Consider the following 18,222-nt stretch of genomic DNA (forward strand, 5'->3'; position numbering starts at 1 on the left):
GCAACTTAAACACGTGGGGAGACGAGAAGCGGATCCGTTCGCAAGAAAGACATATCACGGACATTTTCCTTATGAGTGGACTACACTCTTGAGAACAATACAAGAATGGACATAGGAGAGTTGTTGACTAAAGCGCTGCACCACAAGGTTCTAGTTTTTGTAGTTGTAAGAAACCTAAGCAAATGAAAATTGATGTACAATGTTCTAATATTTATTGTAGTTTGATGTAATATTCTGAAAATGATTCATCTCCAATAAAATCAAATGAACATCACATTGCATGCCACTGCCAGAGCCCCAGTGCCACTGCCAGTGGTGGGTAAAGACTAAAGCTTGTACCCCCCAAAAAATAAGTTTAGTCATTTGCTGGGGCTTGTCTAAATAATTATGATGTCTTTGGATGCTAAATACTTTTGCTTGGTCACTTCCCTATGACATAAATCAGATTAATATCTGGACTACAGCTGCCTCTGTCATAATATTGAGCAAAGACAAAGTACTGAGTCAAATGAAACCTAAAGCATACACGCCTTTCAAACACTGTTGGATCATTAGACAAATAACACACCTGGTCCAAGTTCATTCAAATAAAACTGCCAGGAATGTCACATGGAAATGAAAGTGCCTACTTGAAGTTGGTGGACAATTTTTTGTAATACAATTATGTGAATGTAATTAACTATGCAGAAGGTTTTTAAACTGTGCTATTTGTTTTGTCACCCTTTGCTGATACAATACTAAGTCCAAAAATATAAAGTTCACTTTTTATTAGTTCAGTTTTGACGTTCCAATACAGTATATATGTAGATATTTATATGAAAGCTTGTTCTCTCTCTATGTGATCAAAACTACTAACTCCTCCAATCCTATAACCAAACCTGAAAGCCAAATAAAAAAAAATGTTGTGTTTCCAATCACCCCTCTAAATTTTTTTTAAGGTAGATAGGTAGGGATTTAAAATGAAAAAAAAAATTAAATTTTGAAATGAAATAATTGTGACATCAAGCTCAGAATACAATAAAAAACAAAATTGGCAAAGATTATTCATGTAATAGACTTAGTACAGTCACATGTGTGTTTACTATTGATTCTAAATATAAACAACCAGTATTTCTAACTCTGTTTTTCTATCTAGGATAGGAAGAAATATCTTTGGCTTTATTTTTAAATTTATTTTTTTTACTGTAAGACACTCAGCAGGCTATTTTAATTATTTTTTTCAAAATTACAATTGTAAACTTTTGGGGAGAAGGGTCTGAAGGAGGGTTGGTAGGGTGACCAGAAACATACTGGTAACAATTTTTTTAGACCTAATCGGTACCATTTGACAATCATTGGAGTGACATTATGAAAGTAAATTACAAAGTACATGTAGCTCATATTTTTTTTTTACAATAAACATGATCAGTTTTGCATAGCAATTAAACACTTAGAACTACTTCTTTGAATGATCAGGGGGTTTTGTGCTTATGTATATGGGAAGGCTGCAGTGTAAGGATGAAAAACACAATATTCTTTACTCAGAACTAGTTTCATATTACTCTAAAGCATGTCCATCCAACATCCTACCTTTGAAAAATTAGGAAAATGTATGGACATAAATATTGGAAATAATCTATCATTGGAGGGAAATTTATGACATTATACCATTCTGCAGTGATTGGCAGTGATTTCTTTGAATGGGCCATTTTCAGCATTTTACATGTTTTAACATTCTAAGTAAAATCCTGTAACTTGAATGGGTATTGGCTTCTGCCTTTCCCAATCATTGCTTCTCATTTTTCAAAACAATAGAAAGGATTACGAACATGAAAAACTAGACACCGAAACTGTGAATATTTTGTGTTCAGTTGGTTAAAATATATGAATATATAATCTTTACAGTCTGACAAACCTGTGTCATCAAGCCTGAAGAGAAAGAGTGATGCATTTGAAAATGGAGAACATGAAAAGAGGAGGAAAGAAGATCCCAAAGGGATGACTGATGAAGAAAGGGAGAAGATTTTAGAAATGTTAGAAAATGAACCAGAGGTATTTTCTGTGGATAAGTGATGTATCGACACAATGATCATTCAAAGTCATTTTAGTTGCATGTTCATTTAAAAAAAAATTGTTATAGTCACAAATATAATATTTATAAATCTAAGTACCAGTTCAAGCGTACTTAAAGGAGAAGACCATGTTATTGTGCAAGTCATAAATATCAAAACTAACCTGTTAGATATTCATGAAAATTAAATTGAAACTAATTTATTTCCTTTTCTTAATTAATAAATCGAGATTTATAATTAGGAAATTTGAATTTCCTGCGCCTATGGGCGCCACCATGACCGGTTGAACTGTGACGTCACAAAGTCAGTCTGTAAAGTGAAAGCAAATAGGTAATTGATTACGAAGAAATCGCCAATTTGGGACTTTTCCCCTATAATTTCAACCCAAAATAAACAGAAGAGATTGAGGAAAACATGTATAAGCAAATGTCAGACATCATTGACGAACAACGGGATTTGCAGCCAGATGACTAGTATTTGTAGGGCAAATCTTATGGCTACTTCTGAAGAATGTTTGTGTTGCTGGTAAAAAAAACTTTAAGAACATTTCTCTTTTATCATTTGTGCAATCGTAAGCTTGACAAGTCATCGTGTTTTGGTGATTAGATAAACATGGTCTTGGAAATATTTACGCAATATTCTTTGTTTGCATAATAATTTGGCGTATTTGTATCAGTACCAAACCGATTTAGTGACGTCACGAGCCAATTGGAACCTATTGGTAAAAATCAATAAAATCTGACTATGATCTTCCTTCAGATAGGAGAGTTCTGCAAGATGGCTATCCACTTATATTTCAAGGATTTCGAACTTTGTATAGCCTAGAGCATTTTATAAAAGCGCATTTTGCATTAAAGGTTATTTATTTTTGTTTACGTGGGTATGATTTATCATAAGAGCCCAACTTAATGCAAAGGTGGTCTTTCCCTATAAAGGAATTTTAAAGACAATATTTGCTGATGTTTTACAACATGTAAAAAAATGTTTAATTACAGTTTAAATGAACTGTCTATTGTTTATATTCAAACATTCATACATTTAAGCACATGGACAAACAAAACATTAAAATATTGATTAGTACTTATTCATGTATTTCTTTCAGTTGAACTTTGATTGATATTTTACCTTTTACTTTTAAGAGTTACTGTTTTTAGTTAACAGATGTATTTCTTTCAGCCAATCTTAACTTATATTTTCATGTACATTTCTTTAACAGACAGAAGCATTGGATGAGACAAACTTAAAGAAGATGTTACTGAACTTTGAAAAGAAAACCTATAAAAATCAAGAACAAAGAATAAAATTCCCTGATTTACCAGAAAAGTATGTTATAGAGAAATTGTTAAAACAGTACAGACTGATTCAAAGATACTTATATAAAATTTTTAAGGGTGTTTATATTTTTAGATCCCTAGTAAACTTAAAGGATACTAGACATAAAAAATCATTTTATAAACGTTTATATTTATAAAACAATAGTATGTTTAGATATGAATGTAATAGATGATTTCTCATCAGGTTAACGCTAAATAAAAATAGAATGATTTATTTGTGTTTTCACGACGACCTAATTAATATGCATAAATGAAAACAGGAAGTAACACTCAGTTCCATATATGGAACTGTTACGTCATTGCTTTTCATTCTCCATTTGGATACATTGAAAGTGCATACACGTGCCCGAAAAAATGGGTATGGGTGCAATAATCATGTTTAGAAAGTAAGAAGACTAAAGTTTTCATTTTCTGTCAGATATTCATTTTTGTTAGGCATACATCCCCATTGTGAATACACAACTACTTTGCACACTATTTTTAGGACTTGAACAGGAGGGTAAAACTAAAATAGTGACATTCTGTGTATCGTTCTTTCTTTTCACTTGGTTGTATTAATAAACAAGCCTGGTAGACTTAATTATGACCAAGAGAGATGGCTTGGGTGGCTTCTTCTATCTTTACAGGGTTTGTGGACCCATGACACAGCTGTTGACATAGATGTATGACTTCGATAATAATTGAAATATAAATGATTTTTTTTGTCTTATGGATATTGAAATAAAACAATTTACATGGAGAATTTGACACAATACACAGTATGTAATAGGTGACCCTAGGCATGGTATGGACGTCAGTTAAAATATTTAATTTTAGCAAAAAAAGATTTACAACACAAGGCAGCTTTGGCATGAAACCCTTATGGGTTATAAAATAAAGTTACCAAAAACCGATAACAAATAAACAGGCTTTGTACTGGCATGTACTTTATATTACACTCCCTGGTACCAGTACACTTGTCAGCAGTAAAGTTCTGTGAAAAAGGGGTGAAATTAACATTTTCATTGAAGATCGAGGTGGGAATGTTTAAAATTTAGAATATGAATTTAATTTACTTTAATATGTAAAAAGTTCAATCTTACATGACAAAACATAATAAAATATTTCTATGTAATCTTTGAACAGAAGTGGTGTCGTCTCAAAGTGGATAGTCTAGTCTTCATACATGTAATAGTTTAATATTTTGGACATTTTTATAATTTTCATCTGGAAGTGGTTTAAATTGATACAGCTGTAAGTATATATTCACTGGCAAGCCATAACTTTCAATATTTTCACTCTCAGTTGTAGCAACAAATACAGGAGCCCCACGTGTCTCAACCACTCGATCTATGAATTGAGAACCATTGACGTAACACAGTCACATGACCACATGGCTAATTAAAATTTGTATGGCTTGGGTCATTGTCAATTTTAAATCAATTCATCTTGAATTAAACGACGTAAATGACTACAAGGGGTGTTTTGATTATGTATATTAGGTGTAATAAATCAAATAGATCAAAAATTTTAAAAATTAATTTATGTGTCAAGTCTTCTAAATTAAGTGTAATAAATCAACAATTTACAATACAAACCTATATGATTGACACATTTTCTGCATAAATTTGATGAGTGAAATGGCTTCTGAACATAGCGATCCATTACTTCAAAAGATCGTCCTCAAAGAAAATTTGTCAAAATTTTCAAATTTTTTGTCAATTTTCACCAAAAATTAGAGAAATTACGGTACATGATTTTATACAGTTGTCCTTCCAACCTTTTTTTATTCCTTAAAAAATGTGGAAGTGTAGTGGTATGACATTGTTATTGTCGTTATGGTCTGTGTCAGGGTTTTTACATACAGCAAACATAATTTTTGTGGTTTACCAATTTTCGCTATAGTACTGTTGAAATTGATTTTGAACACAATGTAACACTTATGATTTTTTAAACAGGGAAAAATGCAACTTTTAATGATAAAATCTTATAACAAGGTTCCATACAACATATAAGGTTTGTATTGATTTTTGGGCCCAAAAGGGTCAAAAAATGCTTTTTCTTGGATTTCAGGCCATAACTTGAGCCAAAGTGTATGATTCTATATAAAATTGTACTGCAACATTCCACTTCACAGAAGGAAAGTTTTGGTGGATTTAGACCAAACAGAAAATGTTAAGGTTCTCAGGCCACTCTAAAAATAAAAGCGATGTGGGAGGCTGCTTTTTTTTAGAAGCAAATAGACAAAGTTTTCTGGGAAATATTTTAGGCTGATAAATATTATAATACAGTGTAGAAAACTTGCATGTGGAGGAAAGTTGTGTATGATACTCTATGTGGCATCAAAATCTTCCTGGAGAAATAGTTTTACATGATATTATTGGCCATAATTTAATCTGTGTCAATTTTCTGCATCTGCTGAAGCATTTTGAACCTTCCTGTGAAGTGCCCAAATGTTCCCACTGACGATTTTTTAAAACTGAAACCATTTTCCAGACCGGACCTGAATAAAATCCAGATTTTTAAATTCATAAATTTTTTGCTGTGGAATAGATATTACAGATGAGGGAGTGTTTAAGGGATGCAGTGGTGCCTGAGAACCTGCTAATCACTTTTTGTGTGAATTACTTATTTGTTATTTACATTTCAAAGCTCTTTACCATTTTTATTTTGACCAGAATCTTATGCTGTGTCAAACATTTAATCACAATCTTAATTCAGAGCTGATAATCAAGTCCATAAGTGTCCTAACTGTTTGGTCACATTGAGCTGTGTCTTGTATAGCCTTTGATTTAACCCTTATTTCTGTCCCTATATGTCCCATATATGCAGTTTCCAGATAATTACTTGAGAACAGATCAATGATCTTCGAAAAAAAAATATGCACATTGTTAAATGTAGTTTTCATGTAAATCAATTTTGACAGTGTTGCCATTCCTCTTTTTTTCACCATTTTGTGGCGGGCTATCACTTAATGTATTGTTACTAGCTGGTAGAAGATTGTAGATAAGTTTTGATTTTATTGACAGGTTTATGGACTCTGAGTTAGAATTAAACGGAGTGATACAAGAAATGCATGTTATAGCAACAGCACCAGATTTATACCATATTTTGGTAGACCTGAACACAGTACAGTCACTTCTTCAGCTTTTATCACATGAAAATACTGATATCCTTTTATCACTATCACAATAATAGCAGGAAAAAGTTTGTTATGGTGCTCTTATAATACTTCTTAGATATGCAGATTTCAGGTGACTATCATAATTTATTTCTTTGTATTATTTGATACTGATTATTTTAAGGTTTTATGTACCTGCATAGCACAGCACGTAATGGGCTTGTGGGTAAATATCAATTTTGTGTACATATAAGATGACGCATCTTAACCTTTTGTTATATTGAGCTATTTCATCTATTCACTGACACTTTCAATCACAGTCAATGCTGTCTTAGGATTTTCTAAGGGAGAACAAATATTTCAGTCACACTCACATATGACAGGTATTCTTTATATACATGTTAATTTCACATAGCATGCGCAACATAGGGATATTTAAATCATGGTCTTTTATGACAGGTTATTACTAAATATAATTGGTTCAGAAAAGGGGTTTGACTGTATTTAGTCTTCAAAGTCAATTCTCCAAAAGAAAGAAAGAAATTTGCAAAAATGCATTCTTTCGATTAAGCAAACTTTCCATATTTTTGGAATATTTAATTGTATAATTTCTTTTGATGTGTAAATGAAGATATTGCATGCAATTACATGCACGTAAAAATAAGTTTTTGATTTTTTAAAAGAAATAAAATAACCTTGTTACATTTTTACAGCCACTCACTTTTTACCTTAATTTTCATACATATATCTATAGCCGTTGTAGATCTGATTCAGGAATTAACAGATGTAGATACACTGAACGAGAGTGAGGAAGGAGCTACTGCGTTAGTTGATAGTCTGGTTGGTATATTTTGAGTGTGATATTTTGTTGCTCATTAGTTTCTTGCTCAGAGAGCATGAAAATGCATTTCTTGCCAGTGGGCTAGGCATTCATCAGTATATAAGACTCCTTTATATACATTCATGCTGTTATTTTTTTTTTTATTAAAATGTGAAACTGTGGTATTCTTCTACAGATTCCTGCATGGTTGAGTAACTTTGGGGTAAAATAAGTAGATGAATAAAGAATATACAAGTCCAGTTTTGTTAGAGAACCAACATTCTATTGTGTTGGATGTATATATCTTGAAATGGAATTGTACTGTCAACTAACTTGTTCATTTGTGTAAAATACAATTAGTTTCTTTATTTCTGTTTTAACGAGGGACACAGATCTTTTTGAGCTGATTTTTTAGGTTTGTTTAATTGTGTAATATTTTTTCCACAGTGACCAGTTTAAAAAGGGGGGGGGTTTGATCACACCAAAGTACTTTAATATTGCCAAATTTTTTGCACCTGTCCCAAGTCATGAATTTCTGGCCTCTATATGTAATTTTTCATTTTCACTTTGAGTTATGTTTCTGGAGTATATAAGGGCAACTATTTCACTGCACCTGTGTAAAATGTTTTTTGAAGGCCAGCTGCAGCCTGCCCTGTTGTGTAGGTTTCCTAGTCGTTCATTGAAGACCGTTGAACTGACATTTTTCATCTTGTCAGGGCTATGTCTCTTTGCCTTATTCACCATTTCCATTCCCATTATATTATAAAACGCAGCTGAAAATGTTCAGGTGAAATTTCAAATTCCTAGTATTATTTGCTTTTACTTTTCATGATATCCTTTTCTTTTGTAGTTAGAAAAACAGATAGTTGCAGTTTTAGTACAGAATTTAGAAAGATTAGATGAAAATAATAAAGAGGAGAGTGATGGAGTACATAATACACTTTGTATGTATTAGTATAGATAGGTTGTTTTGGTTGTATAGTGTAGTATAGATAGGTTGTTTTGGTTGTATAGTGTAGTATAGATAGGTTGTTTTGGTTGTATAGTGTAGTATAGATAGGTTGTTCTGATTGTATAGTGTTGTATAGGTAGGTTGTTTTGGTTGTATAGTGTGGTATAGTTTAATTTGTTTTGGTTGTCTAGTGTAGTATAGATAGGTTGTTTTGGTTGTATAGTGTAGTATAGGTAGGTTGTTCTGATTGTATAGTGTAGTATAGGTAGGTTTTTCTGGTTGTATAGTGTAGTATGGGTTAATTTGTTTTGGTTGTCTAGTGTAGTATAGGTAGGTTGTTTTAGTGGTATAGTGTAGTATAGGTAGGTTGTTTTAGTGGTATAGTGTAGTATAGGTAGGTTGTTTTGGTTGTATAGTGTAGTATAGATAGGTTGTTTTGATAGAATGCTGATTGAAATGCAAATAATGAAATTTTTTACTTAAACCAAATATCAGTATTAATCTCTAAAGCCACACTAACTTCATTCCTCCATTTTGAAATTATAAAGTTTGGAAATGTCATTTTTTTTTAAGTGGAAATATATATTGTTTTTTGAAGTTTTTTTTTTTCTTAAGAAGATACACTTTTAAATTTCATATAGAGTTTGCAAGTCTCGTTCTAGTTTTAGTTTCCCTTCCGGTATTTCTGATGTAAAATGTATTGAAATCCAAAGGCTGATTTGGATTTTATTGTTTACTTTCAGGGGAATTGAAAGGCTGCAATACAATCCAAATTCTTTTATTTTATGCTTTTCTAATTGTTTTAAGCCTGTAGAACTAGATATTTGTCATTTTTTATCAGTATATTTACCCAAAAAGATATTTTGCTTTTTATATTGAACTCAATACTGTTTTAATGACGAATCTCTATGCATTTGAATGGTAGACGAGGACCCATTCTCATACAGACTGACATACCCTATTTAAAAAGCTATGAAATATTGCTTTTTATTGTTTTATTGGAGTTTGTTACTTTTGAAACTATATTTCATTTGCAAAAGTTTCTCAAAATAACACAATTATTCTCTATTTTTTTTCAATATTTCATATTAAAAAAACTTTTTATTTTTATAATGGGTAAAAATTCCAACTTAATTATAAGGTGTAGTACCCCAAAAAAGGGGTTACTGGTAATTTTAGGACTTTTTCCAATCTGTTCAAGATACTGGGCTCAGTTTGCTGCCAAGTGAATGTATGTCCCACTTGGTGATGCTCTGGTTATTCATATGGACGATGAACTTAACTAAACTATATTAGAACTTGTAACAACCAAGATATTCAAGTTCCAGGCCTTATGTATACATTGTCTAGATACAAGAAGAACATACATCAGAAAACCAAAGTACATTTATGTACTAGCACAGTACTAGACACTCTAGATATATTTATCCATTTCAATAACCATTGTCCTGTCACAAAGACATAGGACATAGGCAGTGAGAAAAATTCAATCAATGGCACATGAAGAAATTCAATGGATAGCATGAGAATATATACAACCACATGTGGCAGTTGTTTTTACTCATACAAGTATGAATATTATTGTCATTATTCTGGTTTATTAACACAACACATTTGAAAATCTAATAAATTCTTGTGTTTTAAAAAAATATATATTCTCTCACCTTACTCTTCAAACTTCACCTCTTTAATTTCCCGTTTCCACAGTTGTTTATTAAAAAATGAAGTTGCTTGCTCACCCCATTTTCAAGAGGCCAAAAATCTGAAGAACAAAGAATAAAATTGGTGTGGCCTAAACAGCAAATTCTTGATTAGTATGATTCAGAATGTTCAATTAAATCTAAATATTTATAGGTTAATGTTTTCTTTTTATTTTTTTGGCAGCAATAATTGAAAATATTACAGAATTTCGTCCAGAAAGTTGTACTGAGGCAGCACCGCAAGGTTTAATGGTCTGGTTACTGAAAAGAATCAAGGTAAATATAAAAATAGGAGATGTACAATGAAGCATCCACCAAAAGCCTTTAACAATTAAACCTCTACAGGCCACCACAGGTTCTTCAATGATGGGCAAAACCCATACCATAAAGCAAGCTGTTAAAAGCCCCAAAATAAATGAAACTATTTATTAAAAACGAAAATCAATATAATCCATAGAAAAAAAACATAAAACCAATAACAGTGAACATAAAAAAACAATGACAAACACTGGACTACAGGTTTCTGGCTTGGAACAAGCACATAAAGTATGTGGCGAGGCTAAACATGTTTGTTAGCACTCAACCCTCTCCCTGGGACAGTGGTGAGGAAATACAATAAAACTATAATGATTTTTTGAATTCGGCTTTAAAACATGCTTGATATTTTATCCTTTGTCTGGTTAGAGAAAAAAAAAAGAGTTTAAATGTAATCAGAGTTTATTCATATACTATTTTTATAACCAGCAATTCAATGAATACTTTCTTGAATACATTAACTTACATACAGATGATCTGAGACGTTACTTAATTCTCCTAGTTCTGTTTTTGTATAAGAAGGAAATCTAGTGTTACATCGCACATTAACACTTAAACTGCTTCTTCAATGTTTGATTTAGTGCAATCTTTTTTTATTATAGGCAAAACTGCCATTTGATGGAAACAAACTGTATGCAAGTGAAATCCTTGCCATTATATTACAGAATAGTGATGGTAAGATGTAAGATAGTTACTCTCTGAAGATAATTAAAGGTTTAACAAACATTTTTTAGCAAAATTGCTCTACAAATGGAGTTGGTAATAAAATAAGAATTCTTAGACTCAGATCTGCTTATAAATTTAATATAAGAATTGGCAAAAATAAAAATTTTGTCTGTTGAAAAATAACATAAATTTGCAATGTGCATATTTTTTATTGCGTGAAGTGCAATAAACGATATATGCACATGGAAAATTTGTTATTTTTCTTTAGACAAAATTTTTATTATTGCCAATTCTTATAAATTATTTTTAAAACATATTTTTATCTTTAAACACGAGAAAAGTAGCTCTGAATTTAACTGAATAGGGGTGTGTCAATATTTTTTTTTATAACAAAATTATTTTAACCAATCAGATTGCAGTATTTATCTCAAATTTATTTATTGGTATTATCAATTTATTTCATGTTTCAATACACCAAATAGATGTAATCCTTATAACATTGTTATCTTGTATTAGTTAGTAGTGAATGTACCAAGATTTCATTCAAAGTTGATGCTAATACTTGTATTAAAAATGCCTGTTTTTAATTAGCATTGATGTACACACCTATTAAAATTAATTCATTTTTAGGATCTGCCAAAAATTTATAATTTAAAAAAAAATAATATCGGTATGCAAAAATTCTCTTTCATTTTATTGTAGGAATCCAATTGTTACTAATAGTTTATGAAAATCATTGTGATATAAAAATGCTCTCTTAAACTAAGTTTTATTGTTTTCAATTGCAGAAAACAAGTTAATGATTGGTGAATATGATGGCATAGATGTTTTACTACAACAGTTGGCTGTGAGTAGTTTGTTTATCTAAGGAACAATCACTTCTCTTATGGGGCCTTTCCAAATAATCATGCCAAGATTTTGTTTAGGTGTAAACTTACATTTTGTAACTTCAAATGAAAGGTTAAATCTTGTATTAAGTATTTTTTAGCTTGTATTCATATTTCAACTTCACTTTAATTTAACAAAAAAATTTTCAGTCATACAAGAGGAATGACCCTTCCAACAAGGAAGAATTAGAGTACATGGAGAACTTGTTTGATGCTATGTGTTCATGTCTAATGAAAACAGAAAACAGAGCCAGGTTTTTACGAGGAGAAGGTCTTCAATTAATGAATTTAATGTTAAGGTATTCAGTTAAAATTCATTACTGGTATAGTGATAATTTCTGAGAAAAATGTGTAAAAGGATATTGCTTTTCAGTTTGTAGTTTACACTTACTAGCTTTCAATGTAATCTTTATCAAAGTAGGCTTGATTTTTCCTGTCAAATGGTAGAATGGAAACCACTGAATTAGTATACAGATGAAATTTCTCCCTATCCATGTAGAAGCCTAAAGACATTGGGAACTACCCTTAATTGTTGATAAATTATAATTATTAGTCAAATTGGATGCATATTCAGTAGTATAGATTCTTTTCTACACATAGTCTCATTCATTGAACTTTTTATCAGTTCAGTAATTTTGTTATTACCCTTTATTGATCCCAAAATGAAGTTGATCACTGGTTCTGTAAAAAAAAGTGTTGTTTCTTTAACATTTAAATTTTTTTCCTGCCATTTAGAGAGAAGAAATTATCAAGGAACAGTGCTATAAAGGTGCTTAACCATGCTATGTCAGGTCCAGAAGGAGGAGATAACTGTCAAAAGTTTGTTGATATTCTGGGATTACGCACTATCTTTCCTCTATTCATGAAAACCCCAAAAAAAGCAAAAGCAGGTCCATTATCAGAAGAATTAGAAGGTTAGTGTTTTTTATTCATCAAGTGCTCATATTTGCATTTGTCCGTGGCCTCTTATTGAAGAAATTTCCATTCAGTAGCTTGCATTGCATGAAAAACTATTTGATTTCTTGTCTTGTAGTTCAATATCATTCATATTCCTAATTTTTAGCTTTAGTTTTTCTGTAGTGTTAAGTGTAGTTTAATGCTCTCTTGGAACTAATTCTACTTTATTACTTTCTTAGATTTACTGACAGAGGGTATTTTTTTTGCTCTTTTCTTTTCATTACATGAATAGAAAAGGCTTACTGGACCAGTCCAGAAGCTATGGCATTCTGGGATTGCTTTTGTTCATGATGTTTCTGATTGGTTATGATACCTTATCTCACATACCTGATTTTCTTTTGTTTTAAAGTTGCTATCTAATTAACAAAGAACTCATTATTGCATGTTTTGATGTCTGCTTATACCAGATCTGTCTGCATTTAGTTGGAGAGACTTTATTTCACTACCACTAAACAAGTGTTGGTATATTGGAATCACCTTGTCCATCTGTTGATCATTAGTTTGGATGGATCTTTGGCTCCCTGTGGACAGAGTGATTTTATATGTAGCTTTATATAGATGGGGCATACATTGTTAAATGAATTTGGTTGCTGTCTTATATCAACTTCCTGTATGAGTGGGGGTTAACCTAGCACAACAATATGTAATTTCATATTATACATGTATCATATTAGATTTTTTTCTGCAATGAATCTATTTCCATTGTTACTTGCAAATTTCATCATCTTTTTCGCTGGCTAATGAATATAAGGTCTGAAATGTTTTAAAGTGAAACATCACTGTACTGCCTTATTTAGATGAGGTTTATCTTCTTTGTGTTTGATTTCAGAACATATCACATCTATTGTTGCATCAATGATAAAAAATTGTCAAGCAACACAAAGACAGAGATTGGTTAATAAATTCACTGAAAATGACCATGAAAAGGTTGGTTTGTTTTATTCTGAAATTAATTCCATACATTTTCATCTTTTTTTTTTTTCAAGTATAAAATACATGAATGCATTATATTCTGATGAAATGAAATTAGCTCATCTATAATTGAGTATCCTATAAATGTTGAAGGGAAAAAATTATTAAGTACAAGTGTTTTTTGTTTTTTTTTTATCACTTCATATTTTTGACTACATAAAAATTGAGAAGTATTTACAAAGTTGATTGTTAAATTTTTTTTTATATTACTAAGACTTATTATTTGAACAGGTAGAAAGATTGTTAGAACTTCATTTTAAGTATTTGGACAAAGTGCGGACTGTTGATGACCAGATAGAGAGAGAGAAAATGGTAAGGGTGTTATTTTAGGTCTTACAAAAACACAGTAAAGTATAACTATAGTTAAATAGTTTTTGTGTTTTTAAAGTGGGTAAGTATTGGAATTGATTTGAGTGGTCATTACTTAGACCTTGTGAAACAATACTTGATAAATATTCAAGTCTCAGAATATTCCTAACATCCACGGTAACTACAATATAAGTTTTTGGCTGGTGTGATGGCACAAACAGTTAAGAATATTCTCAAATTTAAGTAATTGTTAAATGTTTGTTGTTCAGGTGGTGAAGGTTTCAGAAAGCATAGGTAAAGTTTTGCAATGTTGCAGGGAGACAACTTATTTTGGGATATACTAGGTTCATCTTGTTTGAAAGAGTACATTTATATAGCAATTTGGACAAAGACTGATACTGATTTCAATACATATTTAATTAGACTACAGAGTGATTAAAGTAGCTCTCTCTAGGTAGAAATCTGCCCTACATTATACAAATGTGTCCTATTTTATTAACACAGAACACCTGTGTGACCTTTTGGACAATGTCCTTCAAGTTCGAATATCTTTTGATTATGAAGGTCTTATTGACCTGGTAATTGACAGCTATTCAATCTAGACACTGCCCAAAATCTGTGGTAATAGAGTAGGGCATACCTATAGGAGCTACTTAAATTGTTTCTATATGAACTTATGTAATTTCACTGTTTTGGTTGATGAAATATTGGTTATTTGAATGATTTTGAGGTTAATGAAATTTTCTGTGTTTATTCAGTTAGAAAAGTAACTTTAAGCTGCTTTGATATGAAAAAGGTGAAGCTGAATTTGTTTGTTTACAGAGAATGAAGAATCGAGGTGAGGAGATAGATGATGATGATGAGTATTATATCAGAAGGTTAGAGGCTGGGCTATTTACTCTACAGTTAGTTGACTATATCATGTTAGAGATATGTGCCTTAGGCTCATCATCGGTAAGTATAGTGGTACCTATGTACTAAAAACTTTTTAAGTATTAGGTAAACTTTCTTCTACTCCTAAAATATTCCAGACCAGTAGACAACCTGTTTATTCATGATTTGATCATAACTATATAGCTTTCTGGGATTCCCATTGTTCATGACTTTCCTGATTGGTCAAGGTGATTTCACTAGTACTGGGTATGTCATGATGGTGCAACATTGTTTACTTGGACAGAAGTTAAATTTCTGAATTGGTCCCTTAATATTATTTTCTTAACTATTTTAGTTGGGTGCTGAGAATATAATTTGCATGTCTATTTTGTTAGCAGTGGTATGATTATATATGCCAATGCTAAAACACAAGAATTGTTAACTTGTAAATGACTTAGCTTTGATGTTTGCAGTAGAAGGATGATTTGACTCAGTAAGAAAAAATACATGTAGCATAACAACAGTAGATTGAAGTAAAAATGTTAATATTACATTAGTAATAACTTCTTTTCAAATTCATTTCCAGGTGAAACAGAGAATTATGCAGATTTTGAATATGAGAGGAGGTTCAATAAAATCTATTAGGAGTATAATGAGAGGTACTTGTGGTTTTTCTCTGCCAATGGAGTTTTAGGCAATGTTTGACTTTAATATGTGTTAATCTGATACTTGTAGTTGGTAGATGGGTCTTATCAATGGTTATATGATCTTTTAATCCATAAATTGTACACGTCTTATTAGGAAGTGAACACCAGTGAAAATAATAACTGAAAATTGCTGAGCTGGGCATCTTTATTAAATTGTCGTATTTTTTTGTTTCTTATATACATGTAAAATTAAAAAAAGCTAGTTTAATATTCATTCACAGAGGCAAAATAAAACCATGTAAGTTGTAAATCTGCCAGTTTAAAGTAAATCACAATTAGGATATTTATTACAGTACCAACACCCTGACTACATACCAGTAAATACCTTCAACATAACACTAAATAGTTTTTATTATGTAGTTGTATGCTGTAGAGTTCTTTCATTATAAATCCGAGTTATAGATGAAGTAATTTGCCTTACCCCAATTCTTAACTGGGATATTTTTGTAGTTTTCTGTCAAAAAATTCATGTTTAAACTTGGTTTATTAAGAACCATAAGTGTTTATTTTTCCCTTACAGTTGAAACAAACCATCCATTATTATTCTATCCTTAATAGAATTACTTTTTGATTGCTGCAGTTTACCTTGATAAAACAAAGAATCACTTTAATATCTATGAAAACATTGGATACCTATTGTCAGCTACTCATGGTTGTTGATTTGCACCAATTTTGAGGTTGATGAACATTCAAGTGGATGAAATTCTACAGTTGTGGCTTGGCATATATGACCATTATTGTTGTATAATTACTAAATGAAATAGCAATCAATTCACCGTTGAGATTGTCAGTAACTTATATTTTTTCAAATAAATTTGCCAAAACCATCTAAGATAATTAACTTACATAAAATGTTAGCTAGCAAACTGTTATCACTTTACATATTTTCAATGAAATAAATCCTTAAAATTGTCAGGTTACAACATCACTCGTTTATGCCAAAACCAACCAATAAACAGATGTATACTGGCTGTCTTATTTCTGTTAAAAGTGATATTTTGCACTTTTCAGAGAGGCCCAAATTAAACAGTAATACAACTACTATGAAAATATTCTAATTTATGGTGTAATGCACAAAGGACTATTCTAATATGATGTACTTCAAAGCTCTTTAGACCACAGCCATGGTAAAAATGTGATAAACTTATGACCAACATATGCTACACATGGGCTGCTTCTATTAAAAATTAAGGAACTAGTCCTATTAGAATCCAAATAAATCACGGAAACTCCATTTTATCTTTGTTTTACCACTGGCTGATCATTTATGTCATTATTTAATGCATCATAAATGACCAACCTGTGGTAAACATTGATAATATGGAGTTTTTTCTGTGATTTATTTCTTGATTTAAGTGTTAATTAAGTTTAATTTAATTTTGAGATTACAGTGAAATAATGTAAGAAGAGTAAGCAACTGAACTCCATCAAATAGAAATTTTCATTTCAAAGGTTTAATTGAGAAAAAAATATCAAGATTTAACACGCTGAATAAGTATCGGAAATTCCTTGATAACTTGTATAATGATAATGGGAAATGCAGTAATTGATAGAAATTTTAATTGATTATGTAGAGTATGCTGGTAATATTGGTGATGCCAAAGACCCAGAGGCTCGTGAACAAGAACAGGAAAGAATACTACAGTTGGTAGATAAATTCTGATGTTATTAACATTTATTATTGTGTTATAACATGTTACATTAAGGCTTCCTGTGGCATCAGATTTCATGTAAGATGATCTACAAAACCACCAAAGTGTTCTGCATCAGTGACCAGAGAATAGTGCATGGGTTAGCCAAGTTAATAAACAAACTGTTAGGTGATGTAATTGGTCAATTTAATAAAAAATAAAACATATTAGGTTGTTTGTGTGTACATAAAATCATCGATATTTTTAAACCCCCTGCTAAAAGTGGATGGCATATAGTGATGATGGTATCTGTTCATCTGCTGTTCCCACTGTTTTGGTGACAAATTTCTCTGCAACTACTTTCCACAGCCACTTGATATTTTGACATGGACGAAAGTATTCAGCATGATGAGATCTATCTGTCGTCAAATTTTCGTTTTAATCTTTTTAGCCATTTTGCAGTTATTGCCCTTTTCCATGTTTTTTTGCTATTTTTTAGCTCACCTGGCCAAAGGCCATATGAGCTATTGCCATTATTTGCATCCTTTGTTGTCGTCTCTCGTCATTAACAATTTTCAAAACTCTTCTCCTCTGACACTACTTGACCAACTGGAACCAAACTTGTTATGAATGGGGATTATTGTTCCATCGATGGTCACCATTACTGAAAATGGAAGATAGGCATCAGACAGTAGTGTTTTGCATATATCTCTAAAACAGTTTACGCCAAATTCTTTTTTTTTTTGCTGAAATAATCCTTATTATTTGGTATATGAAAGTAAGTCTTCTTTTAAAAGTTATTGCCCTTGAAAATTGGAAAATGATTTTTTTTTTCAGTTTCCAGCCAATATCTTGAAAACTCTGATAGAATGAAACTTTCAATTGCTGAAATAATCCTGATGATAGGCCTACGAAACTTTGCAGGGATCAAACTTGTCTGATGACTCT

At 31.2% G+C, this 18,222-nt stretch overlaps 1 protein-coding gene across 2 annotated transcripts; it reads left to right on the plus strand.

Moving 5' to 3' along the window:
• Positions 1-3: 3 nt before the first annotated feature.
• Positions 4-17,501, plus strand: LOC148615619 (beta-catenin-like protein 1). Of its 2 annotated transcripts, XM_088582031.1 has the most exons (16): positions 4-147; positions 1,885-2,031; positions 3,268-3,374; positions 6,394-6,533; positions 7,228-7,325; positions 8,156-8,249; positions 10,142-10,233; positions 10,875-10,947; positions 11,727-11,785; positions 11,976-12,124; positions 12,561-12,739; positions 13,612-13,709; positions 13,986-14,066; positions 14,886-15,017; positions 15,523-15,595; positions 17,218-17,501. In XM_088582031.1, exons 1-16 carry the CDS (start codon positions 106-108, stop codon positions 17,304-17,306), a joined length of 1,653 nt encoding a protein of 550 aa, XP_088438157.1. In that variant the 5' UTR covers positions 4-105; the 3' UTR covers positions 17,307-17,501. The 2 variants fall into 2 exon arrangements, with proteins under 2 accessions (XP_088438157.1, XP_088438158.1); XM_088582032.1 differs by lacking the exons at positions 4-147; positions 1,885-2,031; positions 3,268-3,374 and adding an exon at positions 4,700-4,827.
• The last annotated feature ends 721 nt before the right edge of the window (positions 17,502-18,222 follow it).

Source organism: Perna viridis, chromosome 5 (genome assembly GCF_037379345.1).
Source record: "Perna viridis isolate PV_CMFRI_1.1 ecotype Kerala chromosome 5, ASM3737934v1, whole genome shotgun sequence".
Taxonomy (NCBI): Eukaryota; Metazoa; Mollusca; class Bivalvia; order Mytilida; family Mytilidae; genus Perna; species Perna viridis.